Source organism: Cyprinus carpio, chromosome B6 (assembly GCF_018340385.1).
Source record: "Cyprinus carpio isolate SPL01 chromosome B6, ASM1834038v1, whole genome shotgun sequence".
NCBI lineage: Eukaryota > Metazoa > Chordata > Actinopteri > Cypriniformes > Cyprinidae > Cyprinus > Cyprinus carpio.
In genome coordinates this window covers 28,253,986-28,278,883 of record NC_056602.1, presented here as the reverse complement: position 1 = coordinate 28,278,883, position 24,898 = coordinate 28,253,986, and the positions used below count along the sequence as shown (strand labels likewise).

Sequence of the window (24,898 nt, the reverse complement as noted above, 5' to 3'; positions counted from 1 at the left end):
CATGTCTGTCTGAGGTAAACGCGCTCGCTCTCTGAGAAAGATTTATGCAATCCACCGCTGCTCTGTGTTTGCATTGCTGGACTGTTCTGATGGATCACTCCGGCTTTCCGGCCTCAACAACTTAATGCCCTTCCCATTTGTCACTAGATGTGGTGCAAATAAAATGCATGGTGGGGCGAGGAAGTGTGTGTGTGTGTGTGTGTGTGTGCACTGTATGTGTCCTAGCAGGTAGCACTCCATATACATATGTGTATATATATAGTATTTATATAATAGTATTTCAGTGTTAGAAATTTGTAATTATTTGTGAAATTAAGTAGCAATTTCTGAGTGAAAATTATTTTTCAGTTACTAGTTTTTTTCAGGAGATGATGTTTTTCTTATGTTTGTTATATAGTTATATATTTATATATTTTTTATGTTTATAAGTTATTATAATTATTTATATGATATTGTCATTTGTAAAAGATATTACGATTTTTTTGTGATTTTTTTGTGGTTTTGTTTATTGTTATTTGATATTATTATGTTTATTATTATTTTATATATGCATATAAGTTTTATATATATATATATATATATATATATATATATATATACATATATATTTATATATATACAAAAAAAAAAACACACACATATATATATATATATATGTATATTTTATTAGTATTGTTGCTTGCAGTTATGGCGGTTTGGTATCCAGTATCCCATGAGGGTCTCTGTTCGTGATGATTGGAGTGGATTTGATGAAGTGTGTGTTGGATCATGTTAGAAGCTGGTTTAAGTGTCCAATCAGATGGATTAGAAGCGTTTAAAAGTGCTCTGAACTGCAGCTTTAGAACAACTAATTCCCACACTGTCCTGTGTGTGTGTGTGTGTGTGTGTGTGTGTGTGTATCCTCTCTTGTGTGTGTGTGTGTGTGTGTGTGTGTGTGTGTTCAGCAACACATCTGTCACATCAGCCTCTCTTGACTTGCTATGAGTCAAGTTTCATCGTTTATTCAGCATGAGTCTCTATTCTGCCTCACGCACACACACAAACACACACTGCCTGCAGAAATAATCAATATAAGGCACTAGTCTGTCCTCTGTTGACCAATCAAACGTGTCACATGACTGACCAGTGGAATACTGAGCTGTCAGTCTGATCGCTTCACTCTCCCCAAATCCATAAACCTTTGACATTTAAACAGAAACACTATTATCAAGTGCCTTCAAACGTTTGGAGCTCTATCTATCTATCTATCTATCTATCTATCTATCTATCTATCTATCTATCTATCTATCTATCTATCTATCTATCTATCTATCTATCTATCTATCTATCTATCTATCTATCTATCGGTCCATCCATCCGTGCATCCATCCATCTATCTATCTACCAATCTATCTATCTATCATCTATCTATCTATCTATCTATCTATCTATCTATCTATCTATCTATCTATCTATCTATCTATCTATCTATCTATCTATCTATCTCATTGTATAGTTATATATCTCTCTGTCTGTAATGCCTTATTTTGTAAGGCTTTCAAAAACAAATTTTGGAAACATTCAAACAAGTCCTTGTCAAACCATTATTAAAAATTTAAAATAACTGAAAAAAAGAGTTTTTGTTTCAGGTTTGTCTTTTGAATTTGAACTCTACTTCCTTACATTCAAGTTCAAGCAATTCTTCATCCAGTTTGCCTTAATTAACATTCCAGAATGAATTGGAATTTAAAGGGTGTTGAATTCAGAATGTTGCACAATCCTCATTCGCTGCAGTAGCTGGTTGCCAGGGTGTTCTGGGTAGTTAGTAAAGGGCTGTTTACTAGTATACATCAGAAGAGTGTGGTCTTCTACTAGATTTTCCATCCTTCAGTGTAAGTCTGTGTGAGTTTTTCACATGTTTTATCGTTCACCGGGTGAAAGTCGTGAGCCTGATCGCCTGGAACTGAAATAACACACCTCTCCACAACTGACATGTTATTTTCTGGCTCAGCCGCAGCATGAGTTTGTGCTGGGACTAGCAGAGTAGAAATCACACACTTCACCTGGAGGTCACACGCGCTGTCTCTGAAAATGACGGCAGGTTTATAGTATGTTTCCCATGTGCTGGCAGACTTTTAGGCAAAAACAGCACTTCATTGTGTGACAGCACAAAGAAAGAGCCTCGTCGCCGTCACCGACTCTGAGGCGAAACAATAGAGCTGCTTTAAAAAAGGCTTGAGGTATTGGCAGGAGGAAGCAGCTCGGTTTGATGTGAGCGCTTCGCTTCATTCACATGTGCAGCAGAGACAGTTCCTTTGTCATTACCTGCTGCTGCCGGAGCGAACGAGAGAATGAGAGCAGAGACCGGGGCTGTGGAGATAAGCTGAGCTTCTGAGAGCCGCTTGATTACCACAAAGACCCTAGTGAATATTGAGAAGGGTCAGTCCGTGCTGCAGGAGGGACGGAGGATCTGAAGGACCTCACTGACAGGAGCTGAGTGCTGTTCTCTGAGGATCTCTGAGCTCAAGCACTTCTGAATCACTGCTGCAGACCATCATGGATAGTTCGGCTCACTACATGAGGGGGGTTGAACGAATTTTGTAAATAAAAAAGTTAATTACAATTTCAATGTTTTTTTTTTTTTTTGGACTAATTAATTTTGTAAAGACTATATAAGCATGCTAGTTTTGTGCTTACTAATTCATTTCCAATTTTTTAAACTTTTTTTTTAGTATATATTAATATTTTGAATAAGCTTTTTTTGTTTTTAGTTTTTATTTTAAGTTTTAATAAATTTGTGTATCTGTCATGTTTATTATTTTTTGTAACTCTTGTATTTCAATTAGTTACCAAGGAAACATTTACATTTTAGTAATTTTGTTATGTGCTTGTCATTTAAGTTTTTTTTTTTTTTTTTACACATTTTATAGTTTCATGTTTATAGTTATAGTTTCAGTAATTTTAGTACTTCAACTTTAATTTATTTCAGTTAGTTGCCAAATAAACATTTCTAATTTTAGTTAAGTTTAATTCTAAGTCTAAATTTAAGTTTAAATCTAATATTTGTTTTTATTACACATTTATTTTAATTATTGATAACAATATTTAATAGTTTTTTCTTTTTCTTTGTTTAACAACACTGTTTTAATTGTTATTGTTTGACTTGTTACGAAATGCCATATGAGCAATTTAATTATCTAGTCACAAAGTCTCCATTTAGAATTTTATTTTAAAATGTTTTAATGAACAGCATACTGTATATAGGAAAAGTAAAAAAAAAAAAAATTCAATCTGTTTTAGTTCTTGCATTAAATATTTTTAATCTCCCTGACAACAGTGGCTGTTTGGTGCAGATTATGGTTCCTCTGGTTTTAAAAAATGTTTGAGATTTATGTTGAATATCACCAAAAGGCTAAAAATATCAAGATATAGTTTCTTTAGATGTATCAGACAGCTGCTGAGTAAACTGTGATGTAATGGAAAGAAACTAACACTGAATTTGCTGATTTTGCTGAAATGTTAGATGGTTTCCATTAGAATTGTTGCACATGCTGGACAAACCAAATATGCACAAATGCATATTTCAGAAATCATGAACACATGCGAGTGATGTTATTCATCTGTCTTGGTGAGCTGTACCCCTCGAGTGAATCCTCCAGCTAAAGATAAAGGTTATATGATGTAATATTTAGCTGAATACCTGGCACCCCGAAAGATTCACACACTTTTCCAGCCATGCGTCGAGCACCTGAGGCTTGTGTAAGGAGGAATCACAAAAGAGACATGAAACTGGTTCACGTTCCAAATGCTGTTCATCATAATCTCATGCGAGATGGGCGATGTTTCACCACCTTGTCATTTGTACCATGAGTTGAATGATAAATAATAACAGTTGGGTGATTTTCATTGTGCACGTGCAAACACTCTGATATTTTGGTTATTGAACATTATGTTGCAAATACACCTAACTGCAACCATTATTGTTGACGTTTGTAGTTTGTGTGAACTTTTGGGTAAGAATTTACTCACTCTCATGCCATCCAAGATGTAGATGAGTTTGTTTCTTCATCAGATTTGGAGAAATGGCAGCATTGCATTGAAGATGTTTCGGCACAAGACCATGGGAACCAACAAGTCTTCTGCTCAATCTGAATTAAACTATGCCTTGCTGGTTTCGTCTGGCCAGAGGAGAACTGGCCCCCTGCCTGAGACTAGTTTCTCCCAAGGTTTTTCTCCATTTCTGTCACCGATGGATTTTTGGGTCCTTGCCACTGGCGCCTTTGGCTTGCTTAGTCGGGGACGTTTGACTGATTGCACAGACACTATTGGAAGAGAACTGAACTGGATGATGACATCACTAAATCATAACCTGACTTTAGATGGAAAACTTACTCTTTGTTATTGTCCTCTTCCATTATTGACAAACTCTTTTCCTGTTCAACACTGTAAAGCTGCTTTGACACAATCATTATTGTATAAAGCTCTATATAACTAAAGCTGACTTGACTTGACATTGCATCACTTGCTCAGCAATGGATCCTCTGCAGTGAATGGGTGCCGTCAGAATGAGAGTCCAAACAGCTGATAAAAACATCACAATAATCCACAAGTAATCCACACCACTCCAGTCCATCAATTAACATATTGAGAAGCCAAAAGCTGCATGATTGTAAGAAACAAATCAAAAGACATTTTTAACAACGTAAAATAAAATCCTCTATCCATAATATTGCTAATTGATGGATTGGGGTCTTCAAATCAGTTCTGATGAAGAAATAAACTACATCTTGGATGGCTTAAGGTTGAGCCCATTTTCATCAGAACTGAATTTCAGGGAGATCTATTCCTAACCTCTATCATGGTTTTAGATTAATGTGTGAGATTCGTTATTTTAGAATCACTTTAATTTTGATAATACTTGTTTTGTCTTTGATGTGTGAAGATGAATGCTGTGTGATGATGTTCTAAAGTCGTGTGTGTTGTGTGCATTTTTCTCCAGTGGTCAACACCACCTGTCCACCCAAGAAAGGTGAGAGATGGGCAAACTGCTGCCATTGTGCGTGCGACACGTGTGTGTTCACGCAAAACACTGTGAAGTGTGGCTGTATGTAGTCGTGTGTTCTTCATTGTCTTGGACTTTTCTTGAAAGCAAGGTTCCATGTACTATAAGTTCACATATTGTCTGTTTGTGTTGTAATTCCATTTATGGGTCAATGACAAATAGGGTGTCCAAAAATAGCTTAATAGTAGCTTAGTATAGTAGTTCAGAAATAGCTTAGAATGCACTATTTGCATTGATATGATGCGTTTGCATCAGGAAGCTAATCTGTAGCTTGCTAATTTTTTTGCTAATATTTTAATGAATTTTTATGAATGAATCTTATTAAAACTATATCTGACTCTTTCTCTCTCTATAACTATTTTTCATAATTTTAAACTATAACACAAAACATTTCCAAATATAATAAAACGAAAAAAAAAAAATGAAAAAAAAGTAAAAAAAAATGACAGGTTTTATTAAGTGTACTTTTGTTCGTGCAAGGTTTTTGTGTCACATAAAAACAAAATAGCTTGAATGCTGACTACAAAACTAATTTAAAACAAAGCTAATTCGTTATTTTATTTTTAAGATTTTCATTTTGTGCATGCTTTTTTAAAATTATTTTTCACAAAAAAAATCAACAATTTTATTACTCATAGAAAAGTTGTATTGAATTCTGTTTTATTTTGATCATTTTAAATAAGTTATTAGATTCTGGACACAAAACACAGAAAATGAGCATAACGTCATTGATCCTTTTTTGTTTTGTTTTTCCTTTTTATCTTTTCATTGTGTGTCCTCTGTGAGCAGCATGTCGTGTCTGTGATGTCTCCCTTTGATTTGATTCTCATTGTGTGTGTATGTTCATGTTCTGGAGTGCCTGTTTGTTATTGCCTGTGAAATAAGCAGGAAACCAGTGACGGCATGCATAATAATTAATCAGATGAAAGGTAGAGGAATACAGCTTGACGAGATGTCACATGAGTCCAAACACCGCTTTATTAGAAATGATGTGGGAGTCCTGTGGAATTAGAATTCTCACAACATTCCATAATGTGACGCAATTCCAAAAAGCGAAACAGGATTATCACCGAAAAAAAGGTAGGACAGAATACAAGTACTAACCAAGCCATCCCTGCTTACAGTAGCTTCCAAGATCAGATGAGAGCGGTTGTGTATTAAAGCAATAGTTCACCAAAAAATGAACATTTGTTGAAATAAATGTACTCACCCACAATCCATCAAAAATGTAGATGAGTTTGTTTCTTCATCAGATTTGAAGAAATGTAGCATTGTATCAGTTGCTCACCAATGGATGCTCTGCAGTGAATGGGTGCCGTCAGAATGAGAGTCCAAACAGCTGATAAAACATGACAATAATCCACAAGTAATCCACACCAGTCCATCAGTTAATGTCTTGTGATATGAAAAGTTGTGTTTGTGAGGAACACATCCATAATTAAGATGTTTTTAACTTCAAACCATTGTTTTCTACCTAAAATACGAGTCTATAATGCATAATAATGCTTCCTCCAGTTAAAAAGTACATCTCCTGTTGTCTCTTACATCAAAATCCACCTGATTATTTGTTTAGATCTGATTTGGACTGTTTTGGCTTCTAAATTGTGCTTGATCTGTGCGGATTTCTCTCCTGATTCCGACTAGATTACTTTTTCACTGGAGAATGCAATATGGATATTAGACAGAAGCAACAGTTCAAAGTTAAAAACATTTTAATGATAGATTTGTTTCTTACAAACACACACTTTTTGTTTCTCAAGATGTTAACTGATGGACTGGAGGGGTGTGGATTACTTGTGGATTATTGTGATGTTTTTATCAGCTGTTTGGACTCTCATTCTGACGGCACCCATTCTCTGCAGAGCATCCATTGCTGAGCAAGTGATGCAATGCTACATTTCTCCAAATCTGATGAAGAAAAAAACTAATTTCAATTGTTTGAAATGATGTCTACTCCCTTGAGATGATGTCAATCAGTTGCTCAATAAAGCTGAAAACTTTTGTTTTGTTCTGCATCTACATCAGTAGGTGTCAATGTAAAATCTAAGGCCACAAAATATAAACAAAATATTGCTCAGTGCACATTTAACCTTGCCTTCGGCTAGAAGACTCTTGCATTTTGGTGATTTCAGCAGTCGGAAGCTTTGAGAAAATATCTAACTGGTGCTTCAGAGCTAATTAGCTAAACCTCAAGCAGAAGAAAGCGATCTGAGCCACTGACACTGGTGTAAAGTTATCTCATGTTATCTCTTCAGCCAGAGTTCTTCATATCTAGGTTACACACAGCAGTTTTACCTTCTCCATATTATCTTGATTGTTAGATGTTATCTTGAACAAATCCTATTAGCTAGTTAATCCTGATTAATTAGTCAGGAAATCTCCAGTAACTGTGTCATGGTTTGGATTGGAGAGGTTCGATACCACTGCTTCCCATCTGAAGTCTGAGCACATTAAACCCGAATGATGCATGAGGTGCATGACATGAAGCTGCATTTATCTGCGTTGTGCTCGTGCATTACGACTCATACGGTCAGTGATAACAGTGACAGAGTGAATATAAATAGAAGATCTACCTCACCATCTGTCTCTTGTACATAGTAACTAAATACTAACTCTAGACATCTGTGCATTTCTGCACTATTTGCTTGTAGTCTCCTGAAAAACATGTCCAACTTGAAATCTAAAAGAAAAAAATGGAATGAGTAATATAATGTTTGCATAGTTTTACAATTTTGAATTGTTATTATTATTTATGTTTAATTATTTTATTTATTTACTTGCTATCATTTTTATTTTCTTTAACATTTTTAATTGGGCAAGTTTTATTGGAATACTATTAATATTTTATTTATGTAGAACCATTTATTTTACGCTAGCTGTGACATTTTGGGGCATAAAATTTAACCAATACATGTTTTCACCATTTCAATGAAACTCACCCTTGAAGGACATAAAATTAACAAAGAAATACTGTGGTGTCTTTTTATCCCATGGTAAAACCATGGTATTCTTTGAAGCACATTGGAAGGGCATGTAATTATCATGGTATTTAAATATGATAATTAATCACAACCATGGCATATATCAAAGTACCATGGTATACCATCAATTTACCATGATACCACCACAAATAAAAAAATAAAATAAAATTTGTAAAAATGCATGTAAAATTATCTCAAATCCAACAATGTAATAAAAAATAAAGGTGCTGCAGCACATTTACCTGTTCAGTCTGTTCTAGTCAGCTTTTAAACAGAATATTCTTGAGAATTTTAAGTTTAAATACATTCAGTGCAGCTTTTTTGGCTTGGAAATAGAATAATCTAAATTTCCCACTACAAGTTCCCTATACGTTTAGCACATTTTGCTGTTTTGCCAGTTTGTTTTTCAGCTGGACTGTTGAAATGCTTGAGTAGCTAAATGTATTCAAAAGGTTTCAATCTGCAACTTTATTCCTCATTGGCTTCATTTTCCAGCCGTTTGATCCTAAATCTCTGTGGCCGTGTGTTCTCGCCTGGGCTGTCAGGCTCCGTCCTCGTCTCTGCACAAAAAAGGTGATATTGTTAGACTACAAATGGAAGCGAGGCGAGGCCATTCCACAGGGTTCAAACAGTCCTTTTGAAGTGCCAGACTTATTACAAAATGTGCCGTTTACCCCTCGTACACGCACACACACTGAAAATTGGTGCTTTTAAAAGCTTAATAGAGCCGCCGCTCACTGAGACTTAACCTGCAGACATCTGCCAGAGAAGAAGCCAACATCAGTACACAAATAAAGCCATAAAATATACACATGCACATATTAAAATAAAAAATGATCGTGTATGAAAATATGCAAAACAGATCAGACTGGTTGGATTTGTTGAATATGATCTAAACTTAACTTGCAGGTGCAAAATTAGTTTTTAATTAGCCTTTTTTTGACTAGTTTCCGACTAAAAATAACCTTATTAAATTATTAAAAGGTCCTTAAAATGAGATGAACTTACGTATGAAACTGAGAAGCAACATGAATATGAAAATATGAATTATTTTTTATGCATTGCACCTTGAATTTAATAGTATTTTGTCTAACTGCACTAACTTGTTTGAAAAAAAAAAGTTTTTTTAAACTAGTTTATACTATAAATATAAAAATACAAATCTGCCAATGAAATGCAATAATGCAATATTGCTTCTCAAGTAAATGTATCTTGTTTCAAGTTTTTAGATTTTTATTAGGAAAAAAAACATAATTAAGTACAGGGTTTTTTCTTTTGTGTACTATACATTTAAATTTAATTTTAAGTTTAATATTTATAATTCCCCCTTGCAGTTTCATCATGTACCTCTATTATTTATATAGTGCTTTAAACGGGAAATTAGTCACTTTACTTAAAAAGATTCAGAGCAACTATTTAAAATTATTAGGAAATTGTCAGGAAAATAAAGTTAGAGTTCATTTGATATGATGTTCATGTTTTTAAATAGTATCAGTTTTTGCAAAGTTGTATCGCTGTAAATGAAGTGGAGTACGTTTCCATCGGTGACAGAAGGTGAAAAAACCCTTCCAGCTCATCTCTAGTGTTTGCCTGGGAAATTCTGACAATTTAATGCTTTTCCACTGTTTTTTCAAAGTTGTAAATTCAATTACATTCTACAAAAAAAAAAAAATAATACAAAATTATTTATAAAATTTAAAAAAAAAAAAAAAAATAAAATTAAATGTCTTTTTATTTAATACATTTATATATTAATATATGAGATGAAAAAGATGAAGAGATTAGATGCATTTAATTCATTTTATTTAATGCATATGTATTTTATTGTTGTGCTGCAGCAGTGAATGATGGGTGTAGTTTTGTCACATAATCCTGTTGCCTCATAAATCTAAATGAGAATTTTTTTTAAGAAAGATGTATTGCTTTTCTCTGTTGAAAGCAAAGCACAAAATGCATAGAAACTGTCATCAGTCTCAATTAAAACTTGATAAGAAGTGAGTAGCTTTTCCTGAATAGGCCTCAAAGAAAATCCCAGAGGTAATTATGGCTTTTGGTGCTGTTCATGCATGCTCATCTCATAAATATAATATATTGTAATATAAAACACGAGTTGAAGGCAGCATAAAACCCTGGTTATAAACACTGGAAAATGTTGTAATTTGATCATATGCGTGCATGATCTGTTAGGATGATGAATCTGTGCAAAGGTTTCGTCAGTAAACCACTATAGTTACTCTGCTTTTCACATCCTGTTCCTCAGAGCGGATCTCACACGTCTTCTCGTTTGTCTTTTTCACACTTTTCCTTTGCTCTTTGAGGTGTATTTCTGCCTTCTCTTTTTTCTCCCAGTATATTTTTCTCTTTTTTACTCTGTGAGCGCGTCAGAGCTGTCAGCAATTACCAGCAGAGACCGTGTTGATGTTTGTCGATGGAAAAGTGAAGAGAGTCAGAGATAGACTTGTGTCATCAGCTCAGAAGAGCAAGCGTTGTTACCCACGACGGGCTGAAGCAGAGGTCGGTCCTCGGGGCACAGAGAGTGTGTGTGTGTGTGTGTGTGTGTGTGTGTGTGTGTCTTTAATTTGTGGAGCTGAACACCTGCAGTGTTCCTCTCCAGTCCCGACCCGACAAGATGATTCAACAGCCCACTTCAATCAGACCTGATGAGCCAACAGCGAGCCCTTCGGAATCACTTCCTCTCTTCCAAAAACACACTTCCTGTCTCTTTTCCTCTCGTTTGGTCTCATTAGTGTTGTTTTCTAAGACAAGCGTCACTATTACTGTTGCTCATCGTTAGAGTACTAACACTAACACTAAGTAATAAACTTCAGTCCTGCAGCGTTTGTGGTAGAGCTGAGCGATATAACTAAAACAATTTAATATTTCTTTAATATTTTTGATACTTTTAACAATATTCAATACATATTACTATTATTTGGGTCAATAAAATGATACTTAAATCATAAATTAATGTTTTTATTCAGCAAGGATGCATTAAGTTGATCAAAAATGATATTATACATTACACAACATCAAGTGATGATAATAAGAAATGTTTTTGTTTTTTTATTTTTAGCATATTAGACTGATTTCTGAAGGATCATGTGACACTGAAGACCGGAGTAATGACGCTGTAAATTCAGCTTTCCATCACATTAATAAATTACATTTTAACATATATTCAAATAGAAAGCAGCTATTTTAAATTGTAATAATATTTCACAATATTGCTGTTTTTACTGTATTTTTGATCCAATAAATGCAGACAAATGAGACCTCAAACTTTAGGACAGTAGTGAATATATTGATATTATGTATTTGAACCGACTAAAAAGGATTTATTTTTTTTAATTAGAGGAACATTGATTAATATACAAAGTAAAATATATGAAAAAATAAATTATTTAATATTTCATTACAGATATAGTATAAGTAATATAAAGTACGAGTCAGTTTTAGTCAGTTTAATTAAAATGATTCATCTGAAATCATTTGAACTGATTCACAGCACTGATGTTTTTGTTACTGAAGTTAAAAAGACTTTATTAAAACATTTTCATGTTGTTTATTTTGTTATGGAGTTTTCGATACATCATTTAACCAGAATATCCTAGCTGTTTGTCTTAGACCAGCCAGTAAACACTCTAGCATCATGCCAGTGAGTTTTGCACAGACATACTGTACAGTAAACCACACACATTTTCTCCAGAAACTGTAAAAGTGTAGTTTCTGACATCTTCCTTGAGCTCCCACTCTGATGTTTTGGTCCAGAGAGAGCTTCAGGCCACCTCTGCCACATGAATCATTATCGGTGGGCTGAAGTGTGCAGCCACTTGTCAGAAAAACCTCTCTAAAACACTCCTCAGCAGTGATGAAACATCGATCTATCAGCGCAGGTCAGCGTCTGTTCGGATGCACACGGCCGGTGACCACAGCGGAGTGTCTTATTAACACTCACAGACGCTGCCACACACAAACCCCAGAGATGTTTGGACAGATTTGTGCATTAGCGCTCCTGCAGGATCAGAGCTTCTCTCTGGTGCTTCACCAAACATAATGAGAGGAAAGATCAAACTTGTTTGGGATCAGCAGTCAAGGGCAACAGATGGTGGTTCTGCTGTGCGCCGTGTGTGCTGTCGCTATTCAGATCCCCTGCTAGCGGAAAAGGGTCTAGTCAGAGAACGATAAGAACCTCACGATAGAGACGCAAGACCCAGTCCTGCTATGGCGAAGTCGTTCCTGCTGCAAGCTTGGCAGGAGAAGGTCACACAACACCACTCCAAAATTATATAAAACTAAATAAGCAACACATATCAACACACCTTACAGCTTTTTCTGCTTTGAAGGGATCATATTTATGAGCGCAGTTGAACAAATGAAAGACCCGTGACTGGCAGATCAACGTGCCTCTTCATTTATTAAATTAAACTAAATGTGAATTTTGTTAACTGACAATATTATTGACAGTGCAGTTTAAACAGTGACAGAATGCACGTAACTAAGCAACAGAGTGTCTGTTAAAGAAGCAGCTATGACGAAGTAGTAGACCTACTGTATGTCTTAAAGCTCAAGAGTATGCACTTTTTTCACAAAAAAAGTGCATTATTTTAGGGCATAGCATAAGTAGGTGAATTATTACTCAAAAAAGGTATAATTTTTAAAATTTAAAAATATAATAAAATAAATTAAATCATATAAAAAATTAAAAAATATTATTAAAAAAATTTTATATATTTAAAAGTATAATTATATAATTAATATGAGACATAGATATACAGTTCTATTTAAAAATTAAATTTTTATATTTAAGGCTGTATTACATTTTTCTCTACATGTATTTATTTAATGGATTTCAACACATGCTTTTTGCGCTATTACCGTTATCAAGTAATGTATTGATTGAACATTCATTTGATTGATAATTTTTAATTAATATTCTCTCTTTTTTTAATTTTGTGGCAAGTAAATCTGCAATCTTAAAGATGTAGTTCACCCGAAAAATTGTTAATAATTTATTCACCCTCATGTCATACCAAACCTATATGAGTTTCTTCTGCAGAGCACAAAAGAAGTGCTGCGTCCCAATTTGCATACTATCCATCCTAAATACTATTCGAAAATAGAATTAGTATGTCCCAAAATCATAATTTTGCTAGGCGCTGAACTCTAATATTACTTTGCCTACAGAAACAAACCACCATCTTCCAGACTCCCCATCGATAAAAAGCAAAAAATCATGAAAAAAAGAAACATAATATCTGACAGCGAGTCCCTTTCTGTTACACACAAGTTCATGTTACACGCAGATCAACGTGCCTCTTCATTAATTAAATTTAAAACTAAATGTGAATTTTGTTAACTGACAAGATTATTGGACAGGCAGTTTAAACAGTGACACAGAAAAAATGCACAGACTACCGGCACCAGAGGGTCTGGTAAAGACGCAGTAATGATGAAGTAGTAGGCCTATAGTCTTAAGCTCATCAAGGGTATGCACTTTTTCACAAAAAAAAAAGTGCATATTTTAGGGGCATTAGAATAAAGTAGGTGAATTGGGACGCGAGCAAAGGTATTCTGCAAAATGTTTTGGAACCCAAATGCGTAAATATTGTTTAGAGTCTTAGACCTGGACTGTAGATGCTGTCAACACTAAGATACTCACCAGTTTGAATGCATCGTCTGCCAAATGCGTAAATATTGTTTAGAGTCTCAGACCTGGAAATTGGCACAAAAAAAAAAAATTGTGCACTATGAAGTTGCATGAAGCCAACCAATCAGACTGAGGTTTTTGAGAAATCTCTTGCTATTTTTGTTGTGTGCGGTCTGTGCGACGTCTGAGACTCAGACTGCTTTGAGTTTTTGCCAGTCGTTGCTATTTATAGGCCCCTGTGAAACATTGTCCCGCATTCTGTCAGACAGGGCTAGGCGCTGAACTCAATGTGTCACAATATTTGAGCCAATGAAAGAGCAGATTTGACTGTGTTCAACAGCTCCATCATAGCAGAGGGTCTTCATTCTGTCAGACAGGGCTAGGCGCTGAACTCTAATATTACTTTGCCACAGAAACACACTCCCATGTGTCAGTTCTTTTTTGAAAGAAAAAGCCAGCAAGCATGACCAAACGAAGCATTATTTTGATTAATAATCTGCCTTCAGGACGGCCAGAGGGGTCACTGAGGGGGAAGATTGTGTAACGGGAGAGAAATATTAGAGCTGACGCGAGTCCCTTATGTTAACACAAGTTTCATGTACACACGTAGGAAGCTCCCATTGATCAGGCAAACGGACGTTCCCTAGCTACTTTGGTGCCATGGTGACCGGCGTTACAATCCATAACTAATCCATTCCTCATCCTACCGGCGTTACACTCCATAACGAATGCGTTTCTCTTCACCATGAATCACCCCACTCAATTAAACAACTCAAGTCAATGAAACCAACTAAACAAAACACTACACTGTTATGTATTACTAAAGAAATCGACATCTGTAAAACAGTAAAAATATGTTACATCAGCTCATAATTAACAATCATTTTTTTAGTTTTATGATGTCGTGTTTCGTTTTACTAAAATCATATCAATTATCTATCTATCTACTTAATCTTTCTATAGCTATATTCTATGCTCTGTTGTCTGCTCCTATTCTATTTATTTCTGATCTATAACTTTATCTTGTGATCACGTTCTGTCGTGATGCATGAACTCTGTCTGTGGTGCTTCTAGACTCCTGTCTCCTTGCCAAGAGTCAACTTTTTTTTTTTTTTTTTTTTCTTTTTTTTTTTATTTTTATTATTTTGTTATTACACCTTTTTTTTAGATAGTATCTATAACTGTTTTGTCTAGTAAGTTTATGGTCTAGAGGGTATTCATCTCAGTTCTTGATATCTTTAGCATCATACACCATATATCTATATATATCTGCCTTCTGATAATACACGTACTGATTTCGATATGCTGTATGCAACAATCAAGTATCGCTAGTAATCTATGATCTATGCGGGTGTAACCTATCAATGCATATGTCAATAATTTACTGTCTGGCTGGTATGAGAATTTCCACAGTCCTGCTCATCAGACTTCGATGTTTTGTCTGGTGCTAAGTATTGTGCTCGTACAATATGCTTTAATATAACGTTATTTTCATCTACCAGTCTTATCTTTAGGATGCCAGTATGATATGCGCAGGCATCTAATATGTCCTCAGTACTGTCTGTGTTCTCAAACGTACGTAGTTTCAATGTCCTGAGTACATCTGTTACTATATGCTTATCTATTTTTTTTTGTCCTATTTCCTTTCGTCCTATTCTGTCTTTCTGTCTGCTGCCTGCCTGCGTTGTCCTGTGGGTGTGTGTGTCTGGGTGTGTGTGTGGTGTGTGTGTGAGAAGGAGAGAGACGTGTGGGTGTGGTGTTATCTGTCTGTCTGTTCTGTCTATCCATCTATTTATCTATTATCTATCTATCTATCTATCTATCTATCTATCTATCTATCTATCTATCTATCTCTCCATCCATCTATTATGTATGTATCTGTCTGTGTCTCTGTGTGTGTGTGTGTGTGTGTGTGTGTGTGTGTGTGTGTGTGTGTGTGTGTGTGTGTGTGTGTGTGTGTGTGTGTGTGTGTGTGTGTGTGTGTGTGTGTGTGTCTGTGAGAGAGAGTGTGTCTGTGTGTGTGTGTGTGTGTGTGTGTGAGAGAGAGAGAGAGTGTGTGTCTGTGTGTGTGTGTGTGTGTGTGTGTGTGTGTGTGTGTGTGTGTGTGTGTGTGTGTCTGTGTGTGTGTGTCTATCTGTCTGTCTTTCTATCTGTGTGTCTGTCTGCCTGTCTGTGTGTGTGTGTGTGTGTGTGTGTGTGTGTGTGTGTCTATCTGTCTGTCTGTCTTTCTGTCTGTCTGCCTGCCTGTGTGTGTGTGTGTGTGTGTGTGTGTGTGTGTGTGTGTGTGTGTGTGTGTGTGTTTGTGTGTCTATCTGTCTGTCTGTCTTTCTGTCTCTGTCTGTATGTCTATCTATCTATCTATCTATCTATCTATCTATCTATCTATCTATCTTAATCTATCTATTCTATCGTGTATAGTTTCATATATCTAGCATACTAAATCACCTTAAATCCCCTTAAACCACATTAACCCACAAAAAATACTCAATATTTTCTCATCATAAAATTCGAAACTAAAGCATCTGATTTTCCCTTTAAGCCTTTTATCCGACATTAAGTCGGCAGTGATATTTCATATAGTCAGTTCTCTAACCTCTACACTCCTACACAGAAAAACCAAAGTCCTGATTACAGGTTAGTCCTTCTGTTCCGTCTGATTTCTACAGCGGTCATTCCCAGTGTGCGAGCTGACAGCTGAGACAGCGATCTCCTGCGCTATGACGCGAGTGTTGCGGCTGCTGTGTCATCGCTTGATAGCTTCGGCCTTGGAGCATTCAGTATGGCTGGTCAGTCTGCACGCAGCATTGAGATAAATCCCACCGTACCAACGGACTTGTGGCTTTCCATTACAATTTGGGGACAAGTCTGTAAGGCCGCAGGTGGCTGACCGGGAATGTATATTTTTACCCCTTCCAATTAGGTACCTTAGGGGTTGACCCGTCACAAATAATTCACCAAACAACATGACACAAAAGATAGTAAACAAGGAAACTTAAAAAAACATTAATTATCTTTAACAACGGCCATTGGTGTTAAGCCTGTGTCAAAACGCCAAACCAACGCCAAGGTTGAATATTTTTTAAAACACCATTTAATTAGATGATTTATGGTTGGGTTTTTGCACTACATGCTTTTCAGTGTTAAAAACAAAAACAAAATAATTTTTTATTAAAAGTGATTTTGCATTTAAAATGAATAGCCATATTCAGAACATACAAAAAGAACAAAATAATTTTTTATCAAAATCAATAACATCATATAAAATTAAACATCCATATTCAGACTTGTATACATGAGGGTATGAGGTCATTTCAGCGTTTACAGATGGTAAATGGAAATACTTGTGCTTTTAGACCTTTTTATTAACATTTTATACTTTTTTACTTTGATTAAAAATAACTTTATAACAGAGAGAGCAATATAACAGAAATATAGAATGATAGACAGATACACTGTAAGAAAAGATCTGTAGAAAAATGCATAAAATTTACCAAAATGCATAAAATAATGTTAAATAAATTTAACAAAATTCATAAAAAAATCTCAAATTTAATTCACTTAAACTAATTATGGCTCTTCTGTAATTCTGTAGATCACTAAATTATTATTGCACTATACATTTTCACATAGCATCAATATTTTGGTAAATATTTAGATCAGGTAATTTTAGAACATCTGTCATTAATTATGAAACTGGTTTAGAACAGATACATTTTTGTACAAATGTTTATTTATTTATTTATGGGAACATTCTAGAAGTTTCTATAATTCTATTGCAATGCATTTGAAAGGATGGGAACATTCTAGAAGTTTCTATAACATTTTGTAATATTCTGTAATATTCTAGTGCTTGCTGGAACATTCCAGTCATAAAAGACAATAATCATCCAACGTACATTTCTGAAGTTTTAGTAGCTATTCATTTTGGTAGCTATTTATGTTAAACTGTTGTTGTTAGCATATTCATGTTATGCATGAGTAATAACATTAGCTTGTCAAAAAGGTTTTTTTTTGTTTGTTTGTTTTCATGAGGACTGTTAATAATACACAAAAAGTTATGTGATTTTCATATTCAGCATGTCAAACTTCATAAAGAAGCATTCAGATACAATTTTTTTTTTAAACAAATTAAAAATTAGTTTCACAGTATAACGTCCAGGCAGAACCTTTTCCAAATTAAGTTCAATTAAACTCCCCTAACTCAACAATACAAAGTGTAATTCAAAAATACATGGTCAGGTAACTTTTCAGGTAAAGCATATGGGAATAATCAATACAGAAGATTCCTTCAAATGAACATTGTACATTAGGCCGTAGAGGTTCGAGACTTCAAGCTTTTCTTAGGGATCCTTTTGAAACCAGCCTGTGTGCAGTGCACCTCTTTAAAATTCCTCTCCTGTGGTGTGAAGGAGTCCAGAGACCCAATCACCACTCAAACCCTGTCATCCAGGCACTAAAAATATCTGCCCTCTGATCCAAGATCCCAGGTGAATGAACACACCGGCAGTGTAAGCCATCGTAACTGTACAGATACAGCTCATCACAAACACTCCACATGTGAGACCTGTATGCATCGCTGCCCACTTTACTAGTATCCTTACCAATAATATTTACTGTTTTAGTAGAAGAACCATGTAAACTAATTAGAGCACAGTGCTGGCAATATGGGTTTGATTCCAAGGGAATGCATGAGTTATAATGCAATGCAAGTCGCTTTGGATTAAAGCATCTACCAAATGTATATATGCATGTGAATTCAATTTCTGCAATATGCAGCGGGGCACAGTATGCCTCTGTTTTTAGTATACATGCGTGACCTAAAATGTGCAACTACAACTAGAAGTGCTGGAATCATCACAGCAGATTTTTCCTCATAAAGCCCCCTGGAGTTGTGTGGCGTATGCTGTCACACTGATGATTTATTTGTGTTTTTTGCTAACAGGAGATGGTAACCCCAAGGAGAGCAGTCCATTCATCAACAGCACCGACCCAGAGAAGAACCAGCAATATGACGGCAAGAACATGGCTCTGTTTGAGGTACACACAAATATATGCACTTTAAATGATAAACCTGCAACTGCACATTTCAGCTCTCATTAGAGCTAGACAATGAGGCACACGCACGCAAACTATAGTGATTAACGGAAAAAAAGAGTCTGACAGTAATTAATAAGGATAATTAGCATTTGAAGGGCAGGAAGTCCCCAGGACATTGAACTCTGCAGGTGGATGATAACAGCATGTAAGTCCAAAAGAAGCGTAAAACACATGCTGTACTGCTTCTAAAAATATTTTAAACTGCCTTTATATGGTCTCATATTAATTAATCTCATTAAGTCAGAGATGCCCAAACTTTTTAATATAAAGTACAAAAAAATCAAACATGATTGAAGGCTGTGGGCTAACAGTAAACGTATTCAAGTTTTTTCATTTTAAATAATTAAACAGAGATTTAAACAACATTTATTTTTTATTTAAAAACAAACATTTCAATGCAAAAAATATATTTAAAAAAATGTTAAAAAATTGAAACAAAGATATAAATTAGAAATGAAATATTATAAAAGATGGATTGGGGAGAGGATTTGGCTGATTTAAGTGAACTGCCAAAAATTGATTGAAATGCTGATTAGTTAATATAGGACCTAAATTATGCATTTATATGCATTTTAAACTAAAATCTTAATGTTAGAAGAAAATGTTAATGTTCATCTGTAGGTAGATGCAAGACTGATATTTTGTTTTACATTTATGTCTCTATTGTTTCTCTTAGAAGGCAATGAGATGACTTTTGACAAATGAAGACTTTGGCTTAAAACCTCAATAATCTCAGATGTGTATCTTCTAAAGTTTTGGAAGAGATCTAAACAATTGCAGTTAACACCACAACAAAATAAAATTAGCAATTAAAAGATCTCTATGCAATCTCAAACATTTTTTCTATTGTATCTGTTACTGCAGCATACAAAAATACACAGTATGCATGTTTTTTTTTCAATATGCACGTATGAGCTACTGCATTTAATGAAATGTGCATCAAAGATGTTCTACTAAAATGTGAATGGCTGCAATCATTATAGCATTTTCCTCATGAAGTTCTCACTAGATCAAATGATCTGAGCTGATGTATGTAGCCATTTTAAAGCTCTGTACTCTTACTGTGATAACTAGTGGTTTATTTGTTTCTGTTTTTATTTTCTAATTTTTTTAGATGATGCTTCTTAATCTTAAACATCAGAACGAAGCAAAACTGAGGGACTCAACAGCTATTAAAGACCAAACTCTGAGCAAAAATTGTCCACAGACAGCTCACTGGGTATATAAGACATTTCTGTAAATTTAGCCTAGCAGGATTCTGAAATGAAAACTGCTCGCCTATTTTAAACTTTTCATTCTCACTTAGGTCCATCAGCATCTTCTGCAATAAATCCAAGTCTATTAAATAACTCCCCACCAGCAAAAATCACGTTTAAAAACCTTAATTACACAAAGATGGATGAAACTGCATGAAAAGAATAAATAACATCCCAAAAATCTACTAATTAAATGAGGAATAATCTAATAATGATCTGTTTTAATGCACAAGGTAATTTGATTAGCTGTGCTGATAATATACAATTTTATTCTATAAATGTCTTACCTTTTAAAAGTTCATCACAGCGGTCTCTTCTGCTGCATCTCTGATAGTATTAGCGCTAACTTCCGGAAACTATTAACAATTCTCTGTCTATAGCTCTGGTCATTTGAAATAAATACATAAAAAAAAACAACACCCAAGATATTCCTCACGAGCTACTTGAATTATTTATTGCTTTCAATATTTGTTCTGTATGTGTGTTTACACTACAGGAGGAAATGGACACAATTCCCATGGTATCGTCTCTTCTCAGCAGTCTCGCCAACTACTCAAACCTGCCCCAGGGCAGCAAAGAACACGAGGAGGCGGAAAACAACGAAGGCTCACGGAAGAAACCTGTCCAGGTAGACACACGCTTACAGCACACTCTCAAAGCAGCAGATATCCCACATTTTCATCTAGCTCTCGTTTGCTACAGGTGTTAATTAATTGGCTGCTGCAAGACAGAGCGTACAAACATAGCAAGATATCGGATGTGACTCAAACCCATGTGTAAATGACAGCTCTCAGCTCTGTCTTGCACTTTTGACCTGTAAACTGATCTCCCTTGGTCCCTCGCCATCCCAGAGAGAGTCCCTCACACCAAATAATCTCATCAAACAGTTGACCCCATCTGCATATAACCTCATAACCTCCCTCATGCAGCTGGCCTTTCCTGGTCTGTTTCTCAGTCTGTCGTGTGCAAATTTGCTTCCAACTCTGAGTTTTATATAATAAAATACTATTAAAAAATATGCAAAAACTTCTGCATATAAGCAACTTCTGGGAGTCTTACTTGTGCAGATGTAAGTGAAGTCATGTTTGGTGTCATGGTATATAACACATTGATAAAATTAGTCCTTTTGATGACTTATTTCATAAATAGTCACCAATATAATATAAATAGATATAAGTGTAAATTTAAGGGCAAAAAATATACACAAAAAAACACACAAAAACAAGAAGCACAACAATATTATTTTATATACTATATTAAAAATAAAAAAACAAACAAAACATCGGCCGATATTTTGCATTTTTGTAGTTACGCCATTGGTGGAAATTGTGATGTGTGAGGACTTTTATTTTGACAGTGTTGAAAGTGCCTGAGTGCATGAATGTCTCTATATAATAATAAATTAATAAATAAAAATCTAAAAAAAAAACAAAAAAATAAAAAAAAAAACAAAAAAGCATTATATTCATCTACTATTCTATTATTAGCAAAAGAAAGCCAAAACACTTTAATGCTTTCTCATTTACTATCAGTATTTCACAAATACGTTTTATATAATTTAAAGAAGTGTTTGCGAAAAATACTATAATAAGATTAAAGACAAAAAGAAGTTGCCATCTAAATAAATGTTTATTTTACAGATTTGTTTTTCTTCAAGTTCAAATTGTTTTGTTATCTATTCATTTTCATAATATTTATGCAATTATTATACATGAGTTTTTACTATCTTTGAAATAAATAGTGTGGTGTGATATATATTTGCACAGTATACATTTTAAGTTTTTTTTTCCATCTTATATTTTGTATTATTTCAGCTTTATTTCAATAACCAAAAATTATTTACTTCCACTCTAGTCTTCTCTATTGAGCATGTGCATGACATCTAACGTGTGTTTAACAAGCTCCAATTATAATTCCACTCTAGTCTTTTGTTTCTTAACAAAGCTCCGTGTGTTACCATAATTCCACTCTAGTCTTCCCTACTTAAGCAGCCAAAATGACCAAAACCCTAGTGAAGATGAAACCCTGTCATATGGTACATCATCGCTCAGCTGCACGGGGAGAGCGAGTGGGAGAGAAACAAGAGTAAAATAGAGAACCAGAATGGAATTGGATTTGTGCTCTCAACACGATCGAGAAGAGCGATAATCTTCCTCTTGTTTCACACTGCGACTTCGACTTAATTAGCTCATCTTGCAAAGCATCTGCTCTCCAATCAGCCTCCATTTTGAGAGGGTCAATCCGCTCATCTCCAACAGGATCCACACGAAACCACGCCCATGCTCCACTCCTTACCAATCACACCACCAACCAAACACACCACAACTAAACAGCCGAGCTCAACAGATAACTAGAACTCTGACTCTCATTCTAAAAACGTCCTTAGACGTTAGATTGTAACCCAAGCAGTGGCATATACAGTTCAAATGTTTGGGGTCAGATTTTTTTTTTATTGAGCAAAGATGCATTAAATTGTTCAAATGTTTGGGGTCAGATTTTTTTTTTATTGAGCAAAGATGCATTAAATTGTTCAAAAGTTACCATAAAGACATTTATAATAAAACAAAATACATATTAAAAATCAAATGATGTTCATAAGAACTTAAAATTCATCAAACAATCATGAAAAATAAAATGTATCATGGTTTCCACAAAAATATTTAGCATCTCAACTAACATTGATAATAATCAGAAATGTTTGTTGAGCAGCAAATCAGTATATTAGAATGATTTCTGAAGATCATGTGACGGTGAAGACTGGAGTAATGAAGCTTTGATCACAAAAATAAATTACATTTTACAGTACAGTATAGACCAAAAGTTTGGAAACATTACTATTTTTAATGTTTTTGAAAGAAGTCTCTTCTGCTCATCAAGCCTGCATTTATTTAATCAAAAATACATAAAAAACAGTAATTCGGAAGATTGTGAATATATTATTACAATTTAAAGATAATAGTTTTCTATTTGAATATACTTTATAAAAAAATAAATTATTTATTCCTGTGATGCAAAGCTGAATTTTCAGCAATCATTACTCCAGCCTTCAGTGTCACATGTAAACATCCCGTCTATCACCTTATGATCATTTAGAAATCATTCTAATATTCTGCATTTATTATGAGTGTTGGAAACAGTTCTGCTGTCTAATATATTTGATGGAATAAAAGGTTTTTATATAAAAAGAGAACTGCATTTATTCAAAATAAAAAAAATATATATAAAATATATATTCTAATAATATATTTTCTTTACTATCACATCTTTTTTATCAATTTAACACATCCTTGCTGAATAAAAGCTATTGATTTATTTTTAAAAAGAAAGAAAAAAAAAATTACTGACCCCCAAATTACTGACCAGTAGTGTATATTGTGATTACAAAAAAATTTATGATTTTAAAAATCTAGCTTCTTTTTTTTTTTTTTTTTTTTTTTTTTTTTTTTTACTTTTTATTCATCAAAAGTAATCCTAAAAAAGTATCACATGTTCTGAAAAAATATTAAGCAGCAGAAACCTGTTTCCAAACTTTGATAATGAATCATCATCATTAGAATGATTTCTAAAGGATCATGTGATAATGGATCCTAAAAATCAGCGCTTTGCATCCACAGAAATAAATGATAATCTAAAAGTATAATAAATTTAAAAACCAATTATTTTAAATTGTAATAACTATATCACAATATTACATTTTTTTCTGTATTTTTTGATCAATAAATGCAGGCGTGGGGAAAAAAGTATGTTTTCTTTAAAAAACAATAAAAATAGTAAATTTACAAAACTAATTCTCTGTATTGTATATTCAAATAGAACACAGCTTTTTTAAATTGTAAAAATATATCACAATATTACTGAGTGTATTATATTTTGAATTAAATGAACACAGCGTTGGTGAGCATAAGAGACTTCTTCCAAAAACGTTAAACAAATCTTAAAGACCCCAAACTTTTGAAAAGTAGTTTATACTAGATGTGTACTTTGCTCATTTATACTGTTTACTATTTACTATTCAAGTAATGAACACACAAAGTCATTGACTTTGGGCATTTGTACAATTTTCAGATTGCATCAGATGAGTGTCTTTGGCATCACTTTATCTCATTGTATTTTTTTTTTTTTTTTTTTTTTTTTTTTTTTCAGCTTTAGCATGTAAAAGTGTTTTTAGCCAAAATATCAAGTTAAAATTCACTATTACTAGTGCACATACTTTCACAGCTGATCTGAACAAACTCATAACATTACATATTTACACCTTGAGAGCAACCGCTGTTCATGGTACAGACATGAATGATTTGATCTAATTTTGTTGGAGCGGTTTGTTCTTACTTTTCCAGGCATAAATATATATATTCATTTCTCAAAGTTGTAAATAAAGACTATTGGAGTGCATTTTATAAGAAAATACTATTTCAGTTTAACTATTAAATGTTACTTGCCTTTTTTGTGAAATTTACTAATGATTTCTAAGTGAAAAATTCTGCCCCATTTCTTTTAAGTCTATGTAAAAATCTAGTAATGTTTGCAGTTCAGCTGTGGTGTAGAAATGGCACAATTCACCAATAATGTTGTGTTGTTGTAGCTGCTTGAGTTGATAATTGGTTGAAAGCAAATATTTCAGTCTTTCTGCATTGACGTGGGCTGGTTGCATGCATAAAAATGTTATTTTTCTCCTGAAGGATGATGTAAGATGAGCTATGAAGTAGTTTTTGCCTCATAACGAGAGGTTATCAGATGTTCCGGGCGGAGACATGTGGTCGTTACAGTTGCCATATGCTCTCTGTGGACCAAAAGCCAACACTCGCTACATGAACACTCACACACAGAGTCAGAGGAAAAATGCTAATTCATGTCAAGCTCTGAGGGACGGGGGCGC

The 24,898-nt window shown here is 34.3% G+C and overlaps 1 protein-coding gene across 5 annotated transcripts in view; it reads left to right on the top strand.

Moving 5' to 3' along the window:
• LOC109052155 (solute carrier family 12 member 5-like) overlaps positions 1 to 24,898 on the top strand; it is a 152,601-nt gene that overhangs the window by 80,644 nt on the left and 47,059 nt on the right. For 3 of the 5 annotated variants that reach the window (XM_042726651.1, XM_042726652.1, XM_042726653.1), the window contains exons 2-3: positions 18,612 to 18,706; positions 20,519 to 20,650. In XM_042726651.1, coding sequence (XP_042582585.1) covers positions 18,612 to 18,706; positions 20,519 to 20,650 — 227 coding nt within the window. Of the gene's footprint in view, positions 1 to 4,978; positions 5,009 to 18,611; positions 18,707 to 20,518; positions 20,651 to 24,898 lie in introns of all 5 variants that reach the window. The other 2 variants (XM_042726649.1, XM_042726650.1) reach the window with 1 other exon arrangement.